The sequence below is a fragment of the Echeneis naucrates genome, chromosome 5 (assembly GCF_900963305.1).
Source record: "Echeneis naucrates chromosome 5, fEcheNa1.1, whole genome shotgun sequence".
Lineage (NCBI taxonomy): Eukaryota > Metazoa > Chordata > Actinopteri > Carangiformes > Echeneidae > Echeneis > Echeneis naucrates.
Genome location: NC_042515.1, coordinates 25,866,353 through 25,890,692, shown reverse-complemented (window position 1 = coordinate 25,890,692; position 24,340 = coordinate 25,866,353). Strand labels below are relative to the sequence as shown.

Below are 24,340 nucleotides of genomic sequence, written 5' to 3'. Positions count from 1 at the left end.
TGCTGAAAAGAGGTGGATAGCTTCCTAAGCACTACAGTGAATGCAAAACCAATTGATCATGCCACGACATCATAGGAAAAGTTATCTGAGCAATATGTGGGCCCACTTAAAGTCACTTTGCAGCTGCATTGTCTAAGGTTTAAAAGCAGAGTCTATTGAACCAGATCTTAGCAGGTTTTAGCCATTTATTTATTTTTTTGACCAGGTGGAAAAGGAGCCAGAGACATCAGTTGGGGTGTTTTCTGCAGCTGGGGAAGGCTAATGGATGTTGAACAAGGTATCTTTGATAACATATGAGTGTCCCAATCAGATTTTACAGATTGTTATCAGTGCCAATCCAGCATTTTAACTGATTCTCATCAGCTGTTTTTTCTTTTCTGTTTTTTATCATTGGTATTTTTTTTAACTTGTCAATTCTTCTAAAGCTCAATTTCTAGCCATTTCTATTGTCTGCAATGCAAGCATTTTTCAAGTGGTCAGCAGTACAGTTAATATTACTCAGGATGCACCCATACATCGGCCAAACATCGGTATCAGCATATATTTCCCCCCTTTGGCAATTTCTTTCCTATTGGTAAATAACATAAAATTCACTCATGCTAGTAGCTGATATTTTTGTTACTTGTGGCAGGACAGTCAGACTCGGATAGTAGCAGCAAGGGCTGCACAGATACGTTGACCAAACATCAGCATCAGCCAATGCTTCCCCCACCCACCAAAATCAGCCCACTGGCAAACAAGATATGCCCACATATGTCAGTCATCCACTGACAAATGGCTAATTCCCTTTCAAATTCCATTTCACTTACTGGCAGGCCAAGGCCAGTCAGCAAGGGGAACTCACTTGCTGCTCACTTGTTTCCGAGCATCCCTACACATTTTGCTGTCTGTAATCGTGGCCAATTGCCATGGGTAATACTGGTTATTTTGAGTGGTGTACTATATAGCATCAAACAGCAACAGTATCATAGATCTGTGGCAGCAATGTGTTTAACTTGTCAAACAGGGGAAGGCAGTAACAGAGCTCCTTTTCCTTTGAACAAGTGCGGCCAATCCCAGCTCACTCAGGGGAGAGGGCCGGGTACACCCTGGACAGGTCGCCAGTCCATTTCAGGGCCGACAGAGACAAACAACCACTCACACTCGGACCTTTGGACAATTAAGAGTCGGCAGTTAACTAAGACATGCATGTCTTTGGATACTAGGAGGAAACTGGAATAACCAGAGGAATCCCACACAGGCACACGGAGAACATGCAAATTCACACACACAGAAAAGCCTCAGAACCAAACTCGCAATCCTGTTACTGTTGGGCAACAGAGCTAACCACTATGCCACTGTGCTGCCCTGTCTGATTGTATTGAAGCCTATGTAAAAATTACCCTGGTTCTTGAATAAGGATCTTCATTATAACATGAACAGAAATAAAAACCACTTTTATAAACAAGAAAATAAATATCACAATAAAAATCTTAACAACAGTCCCCTCATGCTTGGACCCTTGATAATACTTTGCTGTTCCTTTGCTTACAGAGTGGGCATGCAGCAGCAAACCCAGTACTGTTACTGTTACTTCATCCTCATGAAGTATGACATGAAAGTGTTGATAATTTTGTCAGTATTTGATTGTAGACACTCATTCTCTGAAATCATTTCACATAATATTTTATTACTCTTTGAACATTTTCCGACTTTTTTAATACTGATATAATATTTAACACTGTGATCACACTAATAAAACATTGAAATTTTGGTAGCTATCATCGAGATATTGGCGTTTTGAACCAATCTGCTTGTACCTGCTTTAAATACTATGAATTTAATGCAGCACCTAAAAATGGCTTGACTATAAAGTGAATTCATGACTTGGGTACAGGCTGTGCCAAGCCAATGCTGAATAGTTCATATGATTTAATTAAGGAGAGAAAAGAGGGACATTGCCTTGGCAAAATTTTTTTGTTTTGGTTGACCAGGCCATTTTGGTGGTAGACGTTGGGGTGTTATGTTTTTTTTGTTGTTGTTGTTTGTAGTTTCACATGTGGTCCCACAGTCTTCTTATTCTTTTAGTTTTCATACATTGTCTCCAAGTATGAATGTTTTACTTAAAACATTGGAAACAAATGTCATTAAACTTGATGCATGAGCATTGAAATGAAAGCCAGCATGTACTGTAATTGTTGGACAGGAATGAGCTACAAATAAACATGACTATCAATTTCTTTGAACATTGTAGTTGCACTGGAACTAACCTTAAAATTAAACTGAATGAAATTTAGTGATGTAAACAACTGCCCAATTTTTACAAGTGTCCACGTGTGAACGGTGTGCATTTTCTTGGAGGGCAGCTTCTTATCTGCCGCTAAGCCGTTTTCAGTTTTATTTTTGCATTTAAATTACATTAATATGTGGATGTTGTGGAGGGTCTATTTTAAATCTGATTTATGTGATTTATTATTTTGATATGGATCCTAAAATAAATGTTTTCATGTTAACTTAAGATACGTTCACTGTGCATTGTTGCTGTAAATCAGCATAGTACTGAATTCATGGAGTGAGCTATACTTTTTGTCGCACCAACAACTGCACTTTCATAATGTATTTTAGTTTCTTAGAAATTCTTGCTATGCAAAGCTTTGGCCAGACAAGGTCTAGCATTTTGACTCTTAATGCCTTCTGAGCTGTTCTACAAATGCCTTCATAGTTTGAGCCTATCTATATAAGATATTTAGCCACATTTCTCACAGAGATGGTTACAGAGAGGGGGCCTCTTTTGCTGTTCATTTTGTGTGCATATCCCTCCCCCTTGGAATTGTCCCCAAAATGGCCTCTATTTCAGTGGAAGTGAAAAGACTATGTTGAGTCTGCTGGTAATTTGAGCTGGTATTCATGGCCAAAGAAATGAACAAGGAAGGGCAGTGTGGTAGGAGGAGTAAAGAAAGGCTTTCCTTCTTTGTTTGGAATTTACCTCCCAAGTTCACTGCTTGATTCTTTTGGAAGGGATCCAAAGAGTGACTCCCTTTGTGTGTTAGTTAAGAGTGAGGTGGCTATTTTTGTGAAGCTTTTGTGATTATCATGGTTTTTAGTGGTGCAAATCTACCATCCAGGCTCTGTTTCAACTTCTGTATACATCTCATGTATAATTCTGTTTTTATTCAGTTGATTGAAGTTGTATCAGAATGTTCTTGTTGTCAAAAGCTAACTAACATTTTTGGTGTTATCTACCAACTAAATAGAATCATAATTCTCCGGACAATGACAGAATGTTTGAACTGGCTTTGGCATCAGTCACTCCCCAGTGGTTGCCTTGGAAAAAGGAGGGGGGGTATATTTGCCATGCATCCTGTTGGTATCAATTATCATACTTATTTCCTTCACTTTAACAATTGTTCCCTCAAATTTTCTATCAGCCGATAATGAACAGCAATCTGATTCTAGTGTGTACCAGGAAAAAACACAAGTTAATTCTAGTAAATACGAGTGGTCATATACTAAAAACATTGTGCTGATGTGATTTCAGTTTTGTTTTTTTTTATAGTTTAGGCTAAACCCACTGCAAAACATTAATAGAAACAATTATATCATCATATTGTCATCCATTTGCTGAATGCACATTCATGAAAATAACATTTTGGAATAAATAACAATTTCTCAAACAATCGTGGCTACAAATTAATGAAGCAAAGCCTTAATGTTACAATAATTTGTATAATAGTACTATGTATATGCTGTAATAACAGTAAAGCAATTGGTTCTAAAAGACAAAGTAAATCACATATTACATTAAAAAACCTGGAACTTCCAGTCCAGCATTTCCCTAGAATTTGAGAAAAAGTTAAACATGAAAGCTGCATAAAGTCAGGGGTTGCTAATGCAATGGAATTTGGCATTAGGCATGGCATTTTATTTTCTTTCTTTCTTTATTTATTTATTTTTTTTTTTACACACGTTTGCACATATGATGACCTTGCTGGAAGTCACAGTCCTTGGTGTGTGAACAGAGAACACGCCAGCCTTTTCTTCTTTCTGCAGCCTTGCTGCTGCCTCTAATTGTGTCTGCCTGGTTGGCTAAGTGAAGATATCACTGGAGTGTGGGTCAGTGTTTCAGCAAACTACGGTCACATAACATGAGATGGACCATTGAATGACTCCAGCCTCTAGCTGTCTGGCAGGAAAGTGCCTCCTGCTGGTTATATTTATTATTGCATCTTAAAGGGCGCATAAGCAAAGATAGAACCCCCCTGGATGTTTTTTTATTCCATACTACTCGTTGAGGTGTGTCCCTTCCTCCTACCCCATTCCTGAAATCTCTGTGGATGGGAGACAGGCCTAGTTTACTCAGTCCATACTGAGTTAAGATGCATGCAGATGGGATCACTTTGCTGCTCCACAAATAAGTTGTCATTGTCAACATGAGTCAGCAAATTTCGTCCATCATTTGAAGTTTAAGAATAGCTTCCCAATTCAGTGTTGGGTATATCTGAACTTGACAAAGCCTTTATCAGCAGCAGTTTATCTTTTTTATAAATATCTTGAACTTTTTTAACAGGTCTTCATGGACATAAAATAATTGGCACTAAATCAGATCCTGAATCTTAATCTTTGCGAACCTCTTCAAAGAAATGCCCAGCTGTTTCATTTTCCAGTGGACCTCTGACTCAAGTAATTACTGACAATTTGACAGGGGATGACATAGTTTTGCTGAATGCTGCCAAATTTAAAATTAATTAATCAAATTATTCATTAAATTTAATGCTAAATAAGAAAAAAATGACATGTAATACACAGAATATTAGCTATCATGGTCATAAGTCCAAAATGTATCAGTTGCACAATTGAAATGTAACAGCTGTCCAGGCTCTGTATTTGTGTGGAACTGATTATCACTCTATGTGTCGCCCTTTATCCTCAGGTCCCCCATGACCGTGAGCCGTGGGCTACGGTTCGGTGGCACCCCACCTCTGGAGTGGTCTGGTGCTGTAGTTGAGGCCCTGTGATTACTCTCCTCACCCATCTCCCATCCTGTCCCCCTCCTCCTCCCCTCCCCCTCCTCCCCCCTCCTTTCCCCACTTCCCCCCACATACCCCTCTCACGCGCTGCTGTGCTGGACGTCATGAGCATAGTAATTGCACTGGGAGTCACTACACCTGAAACGTCTTACTCAGATATGGCTGCTGGATCAGAGTAAGTACTCACTACCAGCTAGGCTGGACTGGCTGTGGATATGTATATGTATCTATTCTTTCATCTTAAAGAAAAAATAATATTCTGCCCAGCTCTACTTGTTGAGTTCACAGAGTTTTGTTTTGTTTGTTTTTTTTCTGTTTGTTTGTTTTAATTAGCATTTCAGAGACCTGCACAGAATTTGGTTAAACATAAGGTTCTGATGGTCCAGGTGTTCATCATTGTAACACAGATTATCATTGCAATAAGGTTGTTGAAAAATATCATATCATAATCAATGGCTGAAACATTGGAGATGAGTGTTACATATTTTACTTTTCCATCACAGTAATTCACAGTTGATGAAAAGTTGGACTCAAACCTAATTTACAGGTGTTTACCTCGTGAAAATGTATTGTATTACAACTATTTAGCCCAAGGCTGCAGACAACCTTGGTAAGAACTACTTCCCTATAGATACATTTGCTAAGGAGATTGAAGTTATGTAGAATACGCTTGCCCTCTCTCCCTTCCCCCCCTTTTCATAGGCACCCTTTCATGTCCTCCACAACTCAGCCAGAAAAACAGATTTAACGTCTGGTTAGAAACACTGTCTCTGTCAAGGTAAACACAATCCCAGAATTATCTAAGATTTTTTCAGTCTGATGCTCTTGACATTTAAATTTGCTCCAGCTTTGAAGGCCCAGGAGGAACAGGAGAGGTTTTTTCACTGTCTGGCCAAACCACGGCTAAAGGGCAAAAGCAGTTGCATAACATAATGGCGGCTCACATTCCATTTCTGAAATTGCATCTCTCCCAGGCTGCAAAGTAACTTGGCGCCATCTAATGACTGACTCATGTCTTCTATTTAAAAAGCTGGTGACTTATTTTCTGTGGTAGAAAAGACTTGGTCACGTCGATGTAAAATTCGAGTTTTACCATTATTTCAGATTTTTTGTTTGTCTATAAATTTCTAGTCCCGAGTCAGTGGAAGCAAGCCCTGCTGTGAATGAGAAAAACTACAACAACCACAGCTGTGGGAGTGCACAGAGTCATGGGTATCGTGGACTACCGTATGCTGTGAGTGCAAGCCACTCTTTTCTGATCAATTCTAATCATAGCATGTCTTATTGTATGAAAGAAGAGTTACTCTTAATAAATAGCAAGTTAGCTGTAGACATGAACATTTTGAAAACTAAAGTAATAACAGCCAAATCTGTTCCATTGTTTGCTTTTCTAACATTTCAAGTTTTTAGTAAAATGAATAGTAAGAGTAAAACTAAGGATTGGTTGTAGCGTGATTAAATCCATTTATGTCTGTCCCTTAATTGGTCTTCTTTAACTACAGCCTATTCTGTTATTAACAGCTGAACTGTTTCGCATATCTGTTTTTTTGCCCCCATTTTCATTCGTCTCCGTTTTCCGTTTCCCTTTTTGCCTGAACACCCGTTGTTTGAAGATGCAACAGTCTTCCGTTGTGTGTTGTCAGGATCACAACTATGGCGCTCCCCCTCCCCCTACCCCACCTGCTTCTCCACTTTCCCAAACCATCATCCCTCGCATGGATCTCAATGGTGTGCTTCTTGGTTCCCGCTATCATGAAACTCCTGAGGAGAATTCAGCTGACAGTGACAGTTCCTCAGAGGATGGATCTATGGCCAGCTGGTGTCACTGCAGCCTGATGCAGGATGGCTTGCTCATCAAATGTGACAACTGCAGGTAAGTGATGGAAAATTTAAGCTTTTTGCATCCTTAACAAGCTGAACTTTGGTTAAAATGAATTCACTTGATATTGCACTTTACTTGTGGCAGCTTATTTGGAATTAACCAATTTGTCATGTTTGACAGGAGAGGAGCAGCAGAGGGCCCGCACAGGAAGACAGAAAATGTCTCAGGTATGTGTCTTTTCACATTTTTGTTCCTTCTGACTTTTTGAAAAGTTAATTTTATAATACATATTACTGATAAATATTTTTTGTTTCCAACATATTTTATGTTTGTCTTATGTGCTCTCGGTAGCTGGAGAAAGCAGTGCCACAGAGAGTGGTGATGAAGAGGTGTCGCCTTCCACCATCTCCTATACTGCCACCCAGCATACACCTACCAGCATCAAACTCACTGTCAACCGGGTCAAAAGGAGCAAATCCAAAAAGAGGAAGAAGAGCACAGAGAAGGGGAGAGGAACACCCAAAGGCAAGAAGGTCAAGGTACAAAAACTGAACCAAATCATAGGTACTGGTATTAAGAGCCTATATATAAATTTATTCTTGTGTATTACAAGCCAGCTACATTGAGAAAACCTCAAATTTGCTGAACAAAAGTAATGAGTGCATTGGTGTCCTCATTTTCCTAATTCCAGGCTTTCAGGGAAGGCTCCAGGAAGTCCATGAGGATGAAGGTTAAATTTTATTCAACAATTCATTTATGTGAAGTCATCCATTAGATTATTCATGATTCCCTTTCTTTCGAAAGCAATATTCTAAACCTGCTCCATCTTTTTTTTTTTTTTTTTTTTCATAGAACTCCACAATGGAGGCCAGCGTACTAGATGAAAATACAGCAGAGGGGTGGGAGAGCCGGATCCGCCAGTGGACAGACCAATATGAAGAGGCTCTGGCAAACCAGTACAGTGCTGATGTCCAGACAATGCTTCAACTTCATCGTGCTGCCAGCACCTCAAAAACTGAGAGCGGCACCCCAATGTTGCCTTCAACCACACAGATCCACACCTCAATTGATAGCATGGACACCATCAACCGTACTGAGCTGGCTTGTAATAACACAGTGCTTGGCTCGCAGATGCAGGTTAGCTGAAGTTTGAAAATTTGTCATACTTGACCAAATAATATATTTGTTCATTTTACAGTGAAGTGTCACAGTGCATTCATGTGAAATAGCAGTAATGTGATATGATTAATGGGTTAGCATGGTGCCATAGTGATTAGCACTGTTGCCCCACAACAAGAGGGTTCGGGTTCCCTGGTTGGGGGCCTTTCTGTCTGGATTTTAGATGTTCTCACCATGCTTGCGTGGGTTTCCTCTGTGCAGTCCAGTTTTCTTCCCACCGCCTGGAAACAAAAAAGCAGTAGAAGCTGAATGAATGCATTATTTTATTTTAAAATAAAAATGACTAAATAAGACTTTAAGGACCCCTACTAACACATTTTAAAAAGTTTTGGATTTAGATTCACGTATGTATTCAAGTATGTATTTAATTATTATTATTATTATTATTATATTGTTTTAGTTTTTGGACATATGTAGTCTATGTGAAATGACCGGTCACAGTTTTGTACTCAAGTAATAACAGTTTAATGTTTGCCTGTAGTTGCACAGAAGTTATTTTTGATTACCTTTTTGTAGCTCCAGTTGGGGCGGGTAACACGAGTGCAGAAACACAGGAAAATCCTCCGTGCAGCCAAGAACCTGGAACCAGACATGCTAATCATTGAATATCGGGGAAAGGTCATGCTCAAACAACAGTTTGAAGTCAATGGGCATTTCTTCAAAAAGTAAGAAGTCACACTTTGAATGATAGGCAATAACAAATGTGGTATCTGTTTCCAAAAACAGTGGGATACATTGTCAGGGTCCATTTTACTTCCAATTTAATAATTGGCATATGAAATAATTGTCTTTGATACCAGTCTCCATATCTTTCCAGACCCTATCCTTTTGTGCTGTTTTACTCAAAATTTAACAATGTAGAGATGTGTGTTGATGCACGGACCTTTGGAAATGATGCACGTTTCATCCGGCGGTCCTGCACACCCAATGCTGAGGTCAGCCAAGAAACCTTCTTTTAAAATGTCCATGATAGATAAAATGGCTTTGCTTCAGTGTAACATAGTGTTTTGTCAGATTGTTCCTTGTTTTTGTTTTTTTTTTTTTTGGGTGTGGTTTGTTTTGTTTTTTTCTTATGGAGAGTAAAATTAAATCTGTTCCCATTTCCCATCAATAGGTTCGGCATATGATTGCTGAGGGAATGATCCATCTCTGTATCTATGCTGTCACTGAAATCACAAAGGACACTGAGGTCACCATTGGATTTGACTATGAGTTCAATAGCTGGTCAGTATTATTTTATTTATTTATTTATTTTTTTACTTTTTACCTATTTTGAAACAGCTACCTAAGCAACACAACTCATGATAAGTACTAGTTGTGGTGGACCAAACCTGTCTTGAAATGTATAATAGAATGCAGCATATGTAACTTTTGGGTATGCAGCAGTTGCCCCCCACCCCCCCCCCTTTTTTTTTTTTTTTTTTTTTTTTAAACAGTGGTTGCTCTTATACCCTCTGTCATTTTTCCAAATGTAAATTTCTCCTCTCTTGGCTACAAACCACCAGTAATTACAAGGTGGACTGTGCCTGTCATAAAGGCAACCAGAACTGTCCAGTGCAGAAGCACAACCAAACCCCCAGGGAGAGCATTTTGGGTCCCCCCTTGCTGATGCCTCCCTCTCCTCTGATTGGTGCTGAGACCCGACGCAGAAAAGCTCAGAGGAAGGAAATGGAGGGCAGCCTGGCCAGTGACAGCAACCAGACTCTTGATGAGCACCAGGATGCCAAAGAACTGCAGGGGACAAGTGATGCAGAGGTGTGTTTCAGACTAGATTGATTGACAAGTGACAAGAAAAAGCGAACTCTTTAGAATGACTTGATTTTCTTCATCAGTAGGTCATAATTTGGACCTGTTCTTGACCTAACTGTGTCATCTAAGACATCCACAGTGTGGATGTGTCAAGTAAGAGTTGAATCTTTCTTGGTAACAATAAATTCAACATAATACATAAATCTTTTCAGAGCTGTTTTAGACCTCAGATATTCTTTGGATTCATCATGGCACAACTCTAAAGTTTATTCCTCAACGTGTGTTTTCTTTTGTTGCACCCATAATGTAGTTATTTTACTTGAATATTTAGGGTCATTATCCTGCTGGATCAACAGACCCTACTGAACTTCACCTGGCAGGCAGACAGACACCATGATATTATCCTGTAGGATTATTTGATAAACTTGGGAATTGTTTATCCCCTTAATGGTGGGAAAACTGTCCAGGCCAAGGGCATCAAGCTGTCCAAAATTATGACATACATTACTATAAGGATGACATTCTCATATGGTACCTTATTACACACCATTTGTGTGGTCAGCTTTAGTCAGTCCACAAATATTTTTTTTACAGGGTGGCATGTTAGATGCACAGCAATGATTTAATTTAATTTTATTGTATTTATTTCTTTCATTATTATATTTGAGAGCATGTGCAATTTTCTTGGTGTTCTCCTGTTGGACACTCAACTTGTTTTTTTTATGTAGTTGTAGTGTAGTGTCATTTTTTTTAAATCATTACTAAATTTATTTATATGTGTATATATGTGTATATATGTATACATACATAGACATGTATGTGTGAATGTATGTATGTACATATTATGTATATGAAGGTAATTCCAGATTCCAACATATTACTTTGATTGCTTGGTAAGAAGCTCTCCTTATGTGCTGCATATGCAATCAGGAGAGACTGCTGGATGAGGGGAAAGTGGATGAAGGAGAGCTTGGAGACGTGGATGAAAATGAGCTCACCATCTCCAATAAAAGAGTATGCCATTTTGACTATTCCCAATACAGCTGTTAAACATCACTATCTTTCTACGTTTTGCTTTTTTCTGTGACATGTATGGATTCTTGTTCAAAAAGATACATCAGTCACTCAGAAGACAAATCGTTTCAATTCTGAAACTACCTATGAAACTTACCTCATGTGACTATGTCTATTCATGTAGACATTTACTAGCCTGGAAAGGAGGCGAAGGAGAGTGGGAGGAGCAGAAATAAAGCAGGAGGGTACGGAAACTGAAGATGGGGTAGGAAACTCCATAGGAAATACACCCATGGCCCACAACACTGGAGTTGGGGTCAGCACACGACGTACCACTTATGTCATGGTCAGTGAATAGAAAAAAACAGAAATTTCTTTCATTTATATTTGTTAAAGTGAAAGTTTATCTCTTTGACTTGGGGTTGTAGGAGGCACTTATAGTCTATCAGTTGGCTCCAACTTTGAGGAAGCAGACAGGAGCACTGGAAAAGAGAAAAAAATATACTTGTCACCTAAAAAAAAAAAAAAAGCCTGTAATATTAAGTGCATATTGTGCTTTGAACATTTCCCCATCTTGTCTATCTTGTTTTTAGGTGGGCATTTTTTTTTATGGTTCACATATTTTTCCTTTCTACCCCATGCACAGTATTACTTGGCTTGCTCCTTCAAATTTGAGCGAACTGACCCAGAGCTACTGCAGCTGATGCACAGACTCCATACAACCCCCTGTAAAACAACCTGAATAATTGCTTGCCATTGTGTTATTTGCGTTCATCAAATTAATCTATGCTGTTTGTGCATTCTTCTAAAGGATACACCAACTAGTGAAGAAAAGACCTCATTACCCTACTTGCCTACACCAGTTGCTCCAGCTAAACCTGTGCGACCTACCAAGCCTCGACCCAAAAGCCGGATGTCCCGCTACCGGTCAAGCTCATCACAGCGGGCTAGGCGGCAGCGTCAAGCCCTTGCCCAGCAGGCTGCAGCTGCAGCATCTGCAACAGTGCCACCATCAGCTGAACAGGGTGTTGTTCTGGAAGAGGATGGCTCTCAAGGTCCCTATGGTGCTGAACATGGCCACAGAGAGAGTGGTCTGGTGGGTCATATCCTAGATGGAGATGGTCAAGGTCTGAACTGCATAAATAGGGGCAACTTACGCTACCCTAAAACCAAGAAGGTTCGGTGACACTATTAATACAATCTATAATGTTTATTCTATTGTAAAGTCTGTATTGTCCTAAACTACTTCATTTAATTTGTGCAATACTAAAGTACCTTGTGACAGAGTGGCTAAATGACAAGATCCCTGGAGCAGAGAAGGTCCACCAAGAATTGCCAGTTGAGCGTCTGCTGCGGATAACCACTGACCCCACAGTGCTGGCCACCACCCTCAACATGCTGCCAGGCCTTTCCCAATCCTCACTCATATGCACCACACCCAGACACTACGTCCGCTTTGGTTCCCCCTTCAACCCTGAGAGACGCAGGCCCCGCCCACTCCAAATGGATGGCACTTATGGGTGCTACAAAAAGGTAAATTATTCAGCAAGATATCTTAAAATAATCAAAAATGTTAATGTACAGTCAATGAATAAGAGGTATGAAAGGTATGAAATCAAAATTGAGATGCTAACAATCTCGTCTGACTTGTTTGTTATTTTGTCACAGAGATGGATAAAACAGGTAGAAGATGAAAGCTGTTCTGCCAGTCTGGAAGATGGTACAGAGTCTACCTCTTCCCAGCAAAGTACCAGCAGCAGATCCACCCCCAACCCCTTGTCCAGTGGTACATACACAGCACTTTTGGCTCAATTATTGTTTTAAAGATTTTAAAACTGTGTTTTTAAATTGGATTCAAATGTAAGTGTAGGGAATTTGAGAGAGGCTGTGACTAATCCACAGAAATGTATCCAAACCTAGTTTCATGGACCAGACTCAACTTTTGCTAACTCCTGACTCCAGTTAGAATAATAAGAATAAAAATAAAATAGTGATAATATTAGTTTCTTTCTTAATTTTCTAAAAAAAAGTTTACATTTTATGTCTTTTGAAATCTTAGAACTCAGTGCCCCATTTAAAAAGCGTCGATCTAAGTATTTGGCAGAGATGACACCAGCACCCCAGAACCATCTGCTTCGCCCATTGTCACCCATCACACCACCACTCCCAGAGGATTCCCTCCATCCACTACTCCACACCTCTTGTGGCTCCCTGCTGCCCAATGGCCTGGCCTACTCACCCATGCCCTCACTGCCTGCCAGCCGCTGCAACACACCGTTGCAGTTTGAAGTAAGGTCACCAAAGCATCACCTACAGTTTCTGTATACGTTTACATCCGTAATGCCCATATCTATTCATACCCACTAGCATCTTTGACAGTCTGATAGTTTACGCAAATCCTAGAGGAATAGAATCCAGGATTTAAGGGCTTAACATTTAACTGTTGTATGAAACTGGTCTGCATTTGAGACACAGGAACAAAATAATTTTTTGTTGCATGTCCTCTTGCCACATAGTTGGCTAAAAATACAGAATGTGCAGTACATTGTCCACCACGACATGGCCTGTGAAGGAAATAACATCTTATATAATCATCAAATCAAAATTTAATTTGAGGAATGCCAATTGCTTAGGATAAACTGCTGTTTGTATGCAAATTACATTTTTTTGTGGGTGTCTTATTTTTGTTTTTATTATGTTTGTTTTTGTTTTGGATTAATTGAACCAAACAATTGATGTGCAAAGGAATAAAGACAAAATAAATATAAATAAAATATAGGAAAAATGTTGACCTGTTGGAAACAGTTATCATTCGGCTTTTGCTTTTTTTTTTTTTTTTTTTTTCTCTAGAACATATCATCCCCAGAGACATCTCCTGTTCATCGGCCTGAATCCATCTCACCTGAGGTACAGTCTTATCTGTCTGCCGCTCCTTGTTAGTAATGCAAACCATTAAATGCTAGTAAATTCTCACTGCTTACTTCATTTTTGCTTTTTAATGTTTTTTACTCACCTTGCCTGTCAATTTCTCTGTCCTTTACTGTCTACCTTCAGCCTTGTCTTCAGACAGATTTTGATGTCCACCGGCCCCAGTTCCCAGACCTGTCACTCCCCTCCAGCTTGGAGAGCCCCATGGCCATGACCTCAGATGACTTTTCTCTTCCTGGTTGCCCTTCAGGCCCAGATTTCCAGGGTCCATCCTCACTGGGGACCAGTTCCCTAAACCCAGTATCCTGTCCTTCCTCAGATCTAAACCCCCAAAACAGGGAGCAGGCCTTCAGGACAGAATTCAATCTCATATACACCTGCTCACCTCTCAATGCAAATTTGGGGAAGCCAGTAGTCACTGACTGCCGCCAGACCCAGTCAGAAGGAGGCTTCTCCCCTGCAGAGTCGTTCCATAGTTCCATAAGTGGCCAAGGGCTGATTGGGGATGTGGGCCCTGGTTCCATATCACCCTACGGTGAGCACCATTATGGGGGAGGCTACCCAGACATTGGCACACCTCCTCACACCAGCAACCCACCACAAAAGAGGAAGGCAAGTTCTCTGCAACTTAATAAGAATGTTAAAACTGTTTTTTGTGTGTGTGTGTGTTTGGTGTGGGGGGTGTTTTTGATTTATTTATTTATTTTTTTTTTCCCTGCTGTTTATTTTAACATAATTTTTCATAGAAATCTTAGAGTTTCTTCTTTCCTTCTCAAGCATGATTAACATATCATATCTGCAAACTACTAGTCATCTGTTTTTCTGCTTGTTATGTAATGCCCAATGACTTTTTCTTTAATATATAAACTGGTCCCTTATGTCACGGGAATAAATCAAATTGCAACAGGCATTTTATGTGTATATCTGAAATGATTTCGACAATGTAGCTTTGACCCTCCCTACCCTTTCCCTCTCCCTCAGTCCCCTTCCTCCCCCTCGCTCTTAGTTGAAACCTACTGCCAAGTCTCTCTTCCACTTTTCTTCCAAGGCAGAGGGCCAACCAGCATACCATTAGTCTGCTGACAGGGAAACCAGATTACCAGGCTATTTCTGTAAGAAGTGAATACAAGCCAGTACAAAATATGGTGAATATTCTCCCAACTACATCTTTAGAAGTGTGCATGTAAATATTTTTTCTTTGCATCTGCATAAAACACCCACCCCATGCACCGTCAACATCTCCTCCTTCAAATCTACATTCAATTCTGACTATAGTTTTGAACAGTTTTGAACAGTTTTGATTTGTTGTGCCATTTCAGTCAAATTTGTTGACATGTGTGAAGGTTCATCCATTATTTTCAAGAGGCTGATGGTTCATGAATTTTCATGATGTTGTCAAGACGAAGCCCATGAGTATTTACTCTGTCTCGTCCATGGCTCTTTCCAAACTGCAATCACTGGTCTGTTAAGCTGTACTGTAAGCAAGGTTGAATTTAACAGTATGGTATAAAGCCCATCCAGGCCACACACAAATGAAAGTGAATACGTAAAATGGGATTTTTATATATTTGGCCTTTATTTTGTAGCTCCTGCCACTTGACTTTGACTAGGAGTTAAATGAACAGACAGGTAGGTTCCAAATCAACCATGTTATTATGTCAGTGATCCAAACCACTTTGAGCATACCATTATAAGTAAACACCTGCAATTTTAGTAGTAACCATTTGCATAGGGTAACTAGCATTATGCAGTTACAACAATTGAAAAGGAAACAGATGCTAGATCAAAGTGGGAAAAGAAAATCAATCTGTTTATGATGGTAGCTGTAATGAGTTTACCTTATCTCTTTTTCCCCTTGGAAATAATGCTGGCTTTGCAAAAAATGCTGGCTTTGCAAAAAAAAAAACAGTGTTAATAAATACTAGACAAAGAAAAGATAATTAAAACAAGGCAGACTGTAAGGCAGCAAGTATTATGTGTTGATTGAAGAAAACCTGATTTACTAATCTGTATTTTACAATCTCTATGTAATCAGATTCTTTACAAAGATTCTGGCAAGAGCCATTCATCAATACCTGACTCTGTTCATCACCCCGCTGTCCTCCCTCCTTCATGAATCCTTTCTCTATTGCCACAAGCATTTTCTATGTCATGACATTAACCTAGGATGAGTGTTCTCATTCTCGTTGGAGAGTTGAGGTGTGTTCCTCTGTTGTGTGAGTGGCCAAACTTTATGTGGATGTTTTGTTTTTGTTGCAGCGTGGTTGCATCATGCTGTGGTGCATTTAAAGTTGCCTGCTCTTGCTTCAAGATATTAGATATGTATGTTACTAACATTCAGGAAACAAAAGGATGATAATTCTGTAATCTGAATTTTAGTATGTCAGTCGCAAAATGCATATGGTATAATTTTAAAAGGGAATTTCCATGGTGACTAAGGTGTCTGTCATACTGAATAGCGCTGAATGCTTTTTCCAGGTGGTGCATGTGGCCCATCACTCACTGCAGTTTTTCGTGTATGTGATTGAGTCAGCAGCCCAGTTTAAGTGTGACTGACATAAAGTAGTATGTTTAATCTACTCATTAGATCATGTGCCTTTCTCTCAACTGAGATCACTTTTTTCCCCTCTTCTTAATCAGGTGTCTTTGCTGGAGTACCGTAAAAGGAAGCAGAGCAGTGGTCGTGAGCCTGAGCATGCTGGCAGTGGTTCCTCTCTGGGCGGCACTCCTACCCGGACTGGCTCTCACTACAGCCAGGACTCCCATCATTCCCATTCCCATCTCCAGATGCAGCCATTGGCCTCCCCACACAGCTCCTTTTCTTCTTCAGCACACACCAACCCTAGCTCGCAGACTGAGGAGATCAGTCATCCAGAACATCAGGGCCTGTCTAAGCAGTCCAGACATCAGAACAGCAACAACCAGTGGTAAGGAGCTCAGAGTGATGATACACTACATTTAAGATGCATCGCCCTTTATATCTAAAGTCATGCTTTAAAGGTTGCCTAAATAAGTTAAAGATTTCTTCCTGCTCAGAGTTGACTAGTTCATAATGCTTTGATCTATAAATTTTCCAAGGATGGTTCCGACTACTGTTGAACGTCTAAGGGAGGGCCACGGTGTAATGGAGCGTGTGCGAAGAAGCATCAAGATGGAGCGTATTTACAAAAGGAGTGATAGCTCTACAGAGAAGGAATTTGGTATGAACACATGAGAAATTTCATTCACTTGCAAAGCAATAAATATAGAGAAGTAAACATACTATTTAATTTTTCTTACGATTAAGGTTTTTTCAGTGCTGGAGTTGATTCTTCTTTGTATGTTTTCAGATGCAGATCGATATGAGATGCAGACAGTGGCCATGGCTTCACCAATGAAGAGTCCACACAGATATAGCCCCTCTGTGTACTCACAGCAGGTAGCCTGCTTTCCAAAACTTCACATATAAAAAAGTTACCTGTGGAAAGCAAGTAATATTGTTTATATTTGATCTTTTCTAACTGCCAGTCGTACCACCACCACTTATTTCTGACAATGACATTGATATACCAACTGCCTCAGAACCATATTTTCTGTTTGTGTTCAACACACAAACTTGATTAATTGTTGGTTTGGGTGATCAAAACTTGAAGGCATTTTTACATCATCTAACATTTGGGATTGATGTATTATCTGTGATGCCTGGTCAATGGCATTAACACCAGCCATAAATGAAGTAATTGTTTGCTTCAGACCTGTGACTTTTACATAAATATTCAAATACCATATATACAATTGCACTCAATAAATTACAATGTAAATAAAAGTTGATTTATTTCAGCAGTTCGATTCAAAAACCTGTCAATTCATAACACAGAAACTGATATATTTTAATGATTATAACTTACAGCCAATAAAAATCCAATTCATGTATCTCAGAAAACTAGAGTATTAGTGATTAGTATTAGAGGGATACTAGCATCTCAGGAGACTCAGAGCTTGTTGAGTAGATAATGTTCAGTAGTCGCTTAGTGTTGTGAGAGGACTGTCTGTTCAGCATGAAACCTGTTTGGTCTGATGAGATAATTGCAGGCAGTCCCCGCTAGAGATAGAGAGTGAGAATTTTTGAGAGAATTTTGAGATCTACATTAAAAAGTCAGATCGGTCTGTAGCTTTTGCAGAGTAATGGATCCCTCTCTTTATAAAATTAGGGCGATAGTGGCCATTGACAAGGTGTCTGGCAGTTGGCCAAGAAGAAATGCCTCATTATATATATCTCTAAGAACTGGAGAAAGGAGATCTTTTACATGTAGAGGTAGTGGGCGTAACGAGGAGCAGGGGCTGTGAATCTAGCCCTTCAGATCGAGGGTTTTCTAATGCTGACTTGATGAGAAAGGGCCAGAGAGCGAGAGGATGTGGAGAAGTGAGAGAAGAAAAACCACAATAAATTCACAAGAAACAACAGACTTCAATGGTGTATTCTTCTCTGTGTAGCTCTTGGGTTTTTTAATCAACTGAAGCATGATGAAAGCAAAAAAAAAAACAAAACATTGCAACCATTGACTTTGTTTTGGGGTTGGCTTTGGTTGTTGTTATTTTTTTTTTTTTTTTGGGCGGGGGACAAAATTTTTTATTTTTTATTTATTTTTTTTTTTTTTTTGCAACATCGTTTATTTATTAACCTCTGATATAGGCTTTTGAGTCTTCCCACAACATTCCTCTTTTAGTTTCCAGTAAGTCATTCAATTACAAAAACAATGTAATTTCCGAGTTGAGAAATTGTTCATAGGAGTCTTCAGCTAATAGCACATTGTCTAAAGAGTTTGATGTGTACGTGAAAGTTGAGGTCAAGGGAGTTTGGGGCATGGTGAGTTGTGCAGCAAAAGTGTTAAGAGTCTTGGCTGATTTGGTTAGAGAGAATACCTTGTTTGGAGATCTGTCAAGTATCGGATCCTGTACCAAATTGAAGTCGCCACCCATGATAATATCGTAGTTGTCAATGTTTGGAAAGGATGTAAAAAGTTTGGCTTGGTCACAGGGCCATAGACATTAGCTAGAACAACTGGGACACCTTGTAATTTGCCAGAAACAATAATAAAGCAGCCTGTGGGTCTGCAACAATTTTGTGAGTTTTAAACTTGATGTTTTAACGAATTAAAATAGTAGTGCCCTTGGACTTCTCATAAAATTTGGAATGAAATAGTTGGCCAATCCGTGCTCTTTTGAGTCATGGCAGCTCTCTGTTATGTAGATGGCTCTCCTGAGTGAGCCATAATTCTACCAGATTTGGTGGCACCCCCTACTATTCTTATGTTCAATGAAACAAACCTGAGCAGTAGCAGGAGTCCTTGAATATGTGAGTCGGCGAGTCTTTACATTACAGTTTGCCCCGCAGTTTTCGAGCCTCTCGCACCACTAGCTCGTGGGTCTGGAATCTGTGGAATCATATCACGACTGCCCTGGGCTTGGTTTAGCTGCTTGCTTGCGATATGAGCCTGGTCTAGTTCTGGGGCTGATGTCAGAGTGTGTTCACCAGAGGCGTCAATTAAGAGCTGAGAGAAGAATGCTGCTGGCTGGGGACCCTCAATGTCCTCGGAGAGGCCGACAATCCTAATATTGTTGCGGCGGCTTCTACGTTCTAGATGGGTGAGTTTAGCTTTTATCATGGTATTCTCTTGAATTTCCTGGGTGGTTGTCGCAGCAGCGGTTTTCAGCAAAGGGAGGTGCTGTTGGTGTTCTCGTAAGGTAGCCTGGATATTGTCCAACTCCGTTACGAGCTTGGAGAAAGCTGCATTGATTGCTGCCTGGAGCCATGCCTTGTGGTCTGTTAGCATAGCTATTAGCATCTTGCCAACTTGCATTAACTTTTCAAATGGTAATTTTTAGACAAGATTATATATAAATTTGAAAAAAAAAACAAAAAACATGTACCTTCAGTATGCTCTTTAAGGAGAGATCAGCTTTCTTCTTCTCTGGCTTGTCTTCTTTGTGTAGATTTGTGAGGAGCTGCTTAATTACTGCAATATCTTTCTGAGTTAGACTGGTTTGATCATGTTTGCCTTTGATGAGGAAGATGACAACACAAACATCTCAAAGGAAAGATAACCACATCAGAGGAGTTTTGAGACTTAGAGTTAGAGTTCTTTTCTGAGGGAAAGGGGGTCTAGAGTCACACCAGTCATGCTCTCTGTTATCACGAGATGGGCTGTCCTCCCATTGGTTGGGTCGGAATTTTACTTGACTTACTTGAGTCAGGAAAACAGTTCTTGGGTTCAAACCAGGATTGGTTCTGATTTCTCTCCAGCCATTGTGGCATCGTATACTCATGGTATACTATTCTTACCTGGCGTGCAAGGTGAGTTTGGCCGCATGGGGGGGCGTGGTTCATTTCTTGTGCTTCCTTCCAACTCCATTGGTGAGTGTTTGGCATCAACGTTCAGGATGTTGGTCTCTGTTCCCTTAACAGCAAATTGCTTTTGTTTTGCAAACCCCTTTAAAGTGAGGTTGCGGAGCGCTTGGCTCATAAGGGTGTGTTGGCAGGCTGTAACACCAAAATGGTGACTAGTGGAGGGATGGCGGTTTTGTACAAAGATTGATTTGAAGTTCAAGTCTTCCTCCATCCCTGGCTCGTTTGTTTGTCCAAAGTAGGCTTTCCTCAGGCACTGATAGTAGGCCGAAGGACTTTCTTGCCTCCCTTGTTCGAATGTCATAGCTACAGCTAGGCCTGTTTGTGACAGTGGGTCTGAAAATTCTTAAATCAGGGCGTAGGTAAGTAGTTCATAATTACTTCTAGTGTAGTCAGGCTGTTGTTCAATGAACATACCTACCTAATTACTGGAGGTTCCTTTGATTAGGTAGATTTTGTCATCTACTGTAGCATCTGGGAACTTCCTCAAGTAATATTCAATGCCATTGAGGTAGCACTGGGTATTATGTCCGCCTCCAGGCCTGGGTTCGATCCAGGTTATGCTTCATGTAATCTTATCTAGATCCCTATCTGTAGGACCTTGGACCGGGGTCTGGACGTAGATAATTTTGGAGAGTAGAGATTTCTCTGTCCCATCTTGGGCTCTCACTGGGCTGCGGAGGAGGAAGAGAACCTGATGGAGGCTGATGGAAGTGGTTGAGAGATGGGCTTCAGGTTGACCCTGATAGGGATCTGGCTTTTTTTATTTATTTATTTTTTTTGGAGAGCTGTGTGGGACACTATAGTTGAGCAACGCCAGCAGATGACATGGCTCCCCAAACCACCACACAAAGTTTGCCCAAATTCTTGAATGGGCTTTGTTTCACAATCCTCTCAAGGCTGCAGTTATCACAGTTGCTTGTGCACCTTTACTGTTATTGTGCAGGGTGTCAATTATTGTCTTCTGGAAAACTGTCAAGTCAGAAGTCTTCCCCATGGTTACAGAAGCCTATAGTCTACAGAACCAGACTGACAGACCATTTAAAGGCTCAGGAAACCTTTTCTGTTTTGTTTTAGTTAATTGGCGAATTAGAGTGTGACACAATGACTCCTTAATATCGAACTTTTTCACAATATTCTAGTTTTCTGAGGTACAGAATTTTTGGTTTTCATTATAATAATCATTAAAATAAACAAACACTTGAAATATATCAATCTGTGTGTAACGGATCAGAATGAATTTCACTTTTTGAATTACTGAAATAAATCTACTTTTTGATGATATTTTAATTTACTGAGATGCACCTGCAAGACTAGTTTTTCTGAAAGCCCTTTGTATACATCTTGCTTTAGGTCATACAGGAATCCATTATTAGTTTTGTGAACCTTAACTATTAATCTTATATTTTTTTAGTTCCAAAGTCACAAAAACAAGATGCATATACATTCAATGTAAAATGCATAGATAGATATTAGAATGTGCACTGTAATTTGAGGCCGTGTCTGTGTGTTTTCAGTCATCAGAAAGCCATCAGCAGACTGAGAGCCCTTCAATCTGCCAGCAAACTTCCAACTCTCCATTCCGAGGCTCCCACAGTCCCTCATCAGGCCAGAGCTACTACGTCCGCCACTCATCCCATCCTGGACTGTCCCAGGACAAACCCCCATCCTCATACCCTAATCACTCACCCACCAGGACCTCATCATCAGACTCCAGGCCGACAGCAGGGTCTATACACCAGCAGAGCGACTACAGCAGCGGCCATTTAAAAGCAAGTCTTTTAAATAGTGGAGGCCTGGCAAGGGCCCCTACCCCAGGGTCTAGGGCCCATGGGCAGACTAAAATAGACTCAGGCACCCTGATCTCCAAGGGCAGTCAACAGCAGGTAGTGCGCAGCCTGAAGTCAGGCAACCAAGGCCAGGCAATGCTGCAGGCCAGCTCCAGGCTGCTGTCAGCCTCTGGACAGACGCACTACCCACAGCGAGGGGCAGGCTTAAGCCAGTTTCAGCACTCACCTCTCCAGGGATCCGGAGTAAGGACACAGTCAGGAAGCTTTTAGGACCTTGCTTAAGTGTGCGTGTGCGCGTCTGTGTGTGCATGGGTGCATTGGTAAGAGTGTACAAAGCTATTTACTCCCTCAACCCCTAAAGCTGTGGTGAAATGGGGCTCAGGGAGTTTACGGAGGATAAATGTGCGGATCTAAGAGGAGCGAGGACTTCTGTACGGAATTCTCCTTTTTTTTCTGTCCTTTCTTTTTAGTTTCTGAAAAAAAAAGCCAAATGACCACATATTGCACAAAGCTAATCAGTGACTTTGGACATTATTATGGAATCAGTGGACAAATAGATTTGGACAACACATTCACAAGAGGGGGAGTGGTTGCTGGGTGGGGGTTCACATGTAACTTGAAATTGGCCCCATTGTGTCCTGGTGTGCCAGACTGTGCATACAAGCTCAGAAAGTAGAATTTCCACACAAATGTCTGTACAAAGTTATGAAAAGCTTTTCCGGTCATTTTGGTACACAGGTTGGATAAATGCTGAGATGCTTATACATCTTGGCTGCAGTAAATAATTGTTTGATTTATAGTAGGAAAAAAAGAAAGTGGCATGTTAATCACCTGCTAGAACAGCAATAGAAAGCTGGGGAGGATGGGTTTTTAACCCTTAATAGGATCATTCCATATGATTACCAGTGTCCTCACTTCACATGAAAACAGCCCTTTTTTTCTTCAAGGTTGTCTGTTATTTGTGTTTTGTTTTCTTTTGTTCTTTCAACCCCACTGGACTGTTTTGATTTCACTTTAGGGCTACTTCAATGTAGACTTATGATATTGTACTGGATACATACAGGTCTTATGATTCATGGTGCTGCATTCTTGTTTTTTTTCCAATAAATTTGAAATCCAGTTATGTTCCCCACAAACATGACTGAATCCATCTTGTCATTATATTACTTCAAATCACTTTTACTTTTTGCTAAATTCCTAATGATCATACGTAATAGTGATGGAATGTAGAAAGTGAAAAGTCACCTTCTTTTTCAAGATAAACAATATGAAATAATATTTTTTCTGGCCAATCTATTGCATAGTATGTGAAACTGTGGAAATTTGGCAAAAGGAATACATTTTATTTAGCAAAGAAGCTGCTATATTCCCCCAGTAGAGCTGCTTTCCCTACTTGTGACTGTAATTCTGATCCTCACAAACTGACTTGTAAGACAGAGATGGTTCTCCTGGCTCCTTCAATGGGACCTCAGACCAACATTATACTGACAGCTGGGCGACACTGTTCTCTCTTCCAAGACTGTTTTTTTTTGGACCAGATGTGGAAAATTGCTGTTTGTATGGAAGATGTAAAAAGACAGAGGGCCCTGTCAAACGACTGGCCCTCACCAGCCACTATACCAACCACCACACACCCACTCAAGTTCACTAACTCACAGAAGGTACTCATGTTACGTGAATGTTTGACAGATTTTTTTTTTTTTTTTAAGGAAAAAAAAGTTGTGACCCAAAATTAACCAGCACCTTACAATTAAATACTTACACCCTAAGACACACTAGGACAATATGTATGTTTGTGTTTACTTGTACAAAGAGAAATGTGATATCTACTTCTACGGACAGTAGTACACTGAATTTATCGCATGATATTTGTTTTTATGGTGAGTGACCAACTTTGTCAGACGGTTGGAAGCTAATTGTAGGGGTTTCCCAGAGTTCCTCCAACAACCAGATACTGCATTATGTTTTTATTTTGCAAAGATCATTCTGTTGGTTTTATTTTTACACAGATCATAGTAACTATATCAATTGTTTTCCTCTAAAAGATTTACGAAGCAAAATATGTAATGCCTTTTGATAATAAAAGAATCATGATGGTAATGTATTTTGAAAACTACCATTGTGATGTGTCATTTGAGGCAGTTGCATTTATGTTTTGCAAGCATTGGTACAGATGATAAGAAATCACTTTTTCACTTCAGTATGACTTCATTATGTTGTAGATATCGCAACTATTTGACAAGATTTGTTTTAGACGACAGCAAACAGCCCTTGTTTTTGTATGACATAACTGAATAATTGCCTTTGTATTGACTCATTTCAAAACCTGCGGTCATCCAGAAGAACAAATTTGCTAGGCTGGTGTGGTCTATGTACATGATTTTCAATTTAAATTTTCCAGAAAGTGAAATTCTAACTTTACTATGAATATTTTGCTCAATTTAAATAGTGAAAAATCTATTTTTCT

General features: G+C 40.0%; 1 protein-coding gene across 4 annotated transcripts in view; it reads left to right on the top strand.

Annotated features, from left to right (window-relative positions):
• setd5 (SET domain containing 5) overlaps positions 1 to 24,010 on the top strand; it is a 33,377-nt gene extending 9,367 nt beyond the window's left edge. Inside the window, exons 2-25 of one of the 4 annotated variants that reach the window (XM_029501701.1) lie at positions 4,910 to 5,181; positions 5,709 to 5,784; positions 6,138 to 6,240; positions 6,650 to 6,879; positions 7,009 to 7,055; positions 7,180 to 7,367; positions 7,520 to 7,558; positions 7,681 to 7,965; positions 8,524 to 8,672; positions 8,825 to 8,942; positions 9,122 to 9,231; positions 9,513 to 9,762; positions 10,687 to 10,770; positions 10,955 to 11,116; positions 11,582 to 11,947; positions 12,043 to 12,303; positions 12,439 to 12,556; positions 12,830 to 13,059; positions 13,621 to 13,677; positions 13,825 to 14,310; positions 16,339 to 16,625; positions 16,777 to 16,898; positions 17,028 to 17,116; positions 21,601 to 24,010. In XM_029501701.1, coding sequence (XP_029357561.1) covers positions 6,722 to 6,879; positions 7,009 to 7,055; positions 7,180 to 7,367; positions 7,520 to 7,558; positions 7,681 to 7,965; positions 8,524 to 8,672; positions 8,825 to 8,942; positions 9,122 to 9,231; positions 9,513 to 9,762; positions 10,687 to 10,770; positions 10,955 to 11,116; positions 11,582 to 11,947; positions 12,043 to 12,303; positions 12,439 to 12,556; positions 12,830 to 13,059; positions 13,621 to 13,677; positions 13,825 to 14,310; positions 16,339 to 16,625; positions 16,777 to 16,898; positions 17,028 to 17,116; positions 21,601 to 22,143 — 4,149 coding nt within the window. In that variant the 5' untranslated portion in view covers positions 4,910 to 5,181; positions 5,709 to 5,784; positions 6,138 to 6,240; positions 6,650 to 6,721 and the 3' untranslated portion in view covers positions 22,144 to 24,010. Of the gene's footprint in view, positions 1 to 4,909; positions 5,182 to 5,708; positions 5,785 to 6,137; positions 6,241 to 6,619; positions 6,880 to 7,008; positions 7,056 to 7,179; positions 7,368 to 7,519; positions 7,559 to 7,680; positions 7,966 to 8,523; positions 8,673 to 8,824; positions 8,943 to 9,121; positions 9,232 to 9,512; positions 9,763 to 10,686; positions 10,771 to 10,954; positions 11,117 to 11,581; positions 11,948 to 12,042; positions 12,304 to 12,438; positions 12,557 to 12,829; positions 13,060 to 13,620; positions 13,678 to 13,824; positions 14,311 to 16,338; positions 16,626 to 16,776; positions 16,899 to 17,027; positions 17,117 to 21,600 lie in introns of all 4 variants that reach the window. The other 3 variants (XM_029501700.1, XM_029501699.1, XM_029501697.1) reach the window with 3 other exon arrangements.
• Positions 24,011 to 24,340: the final 330 nt, after the last annotated feature.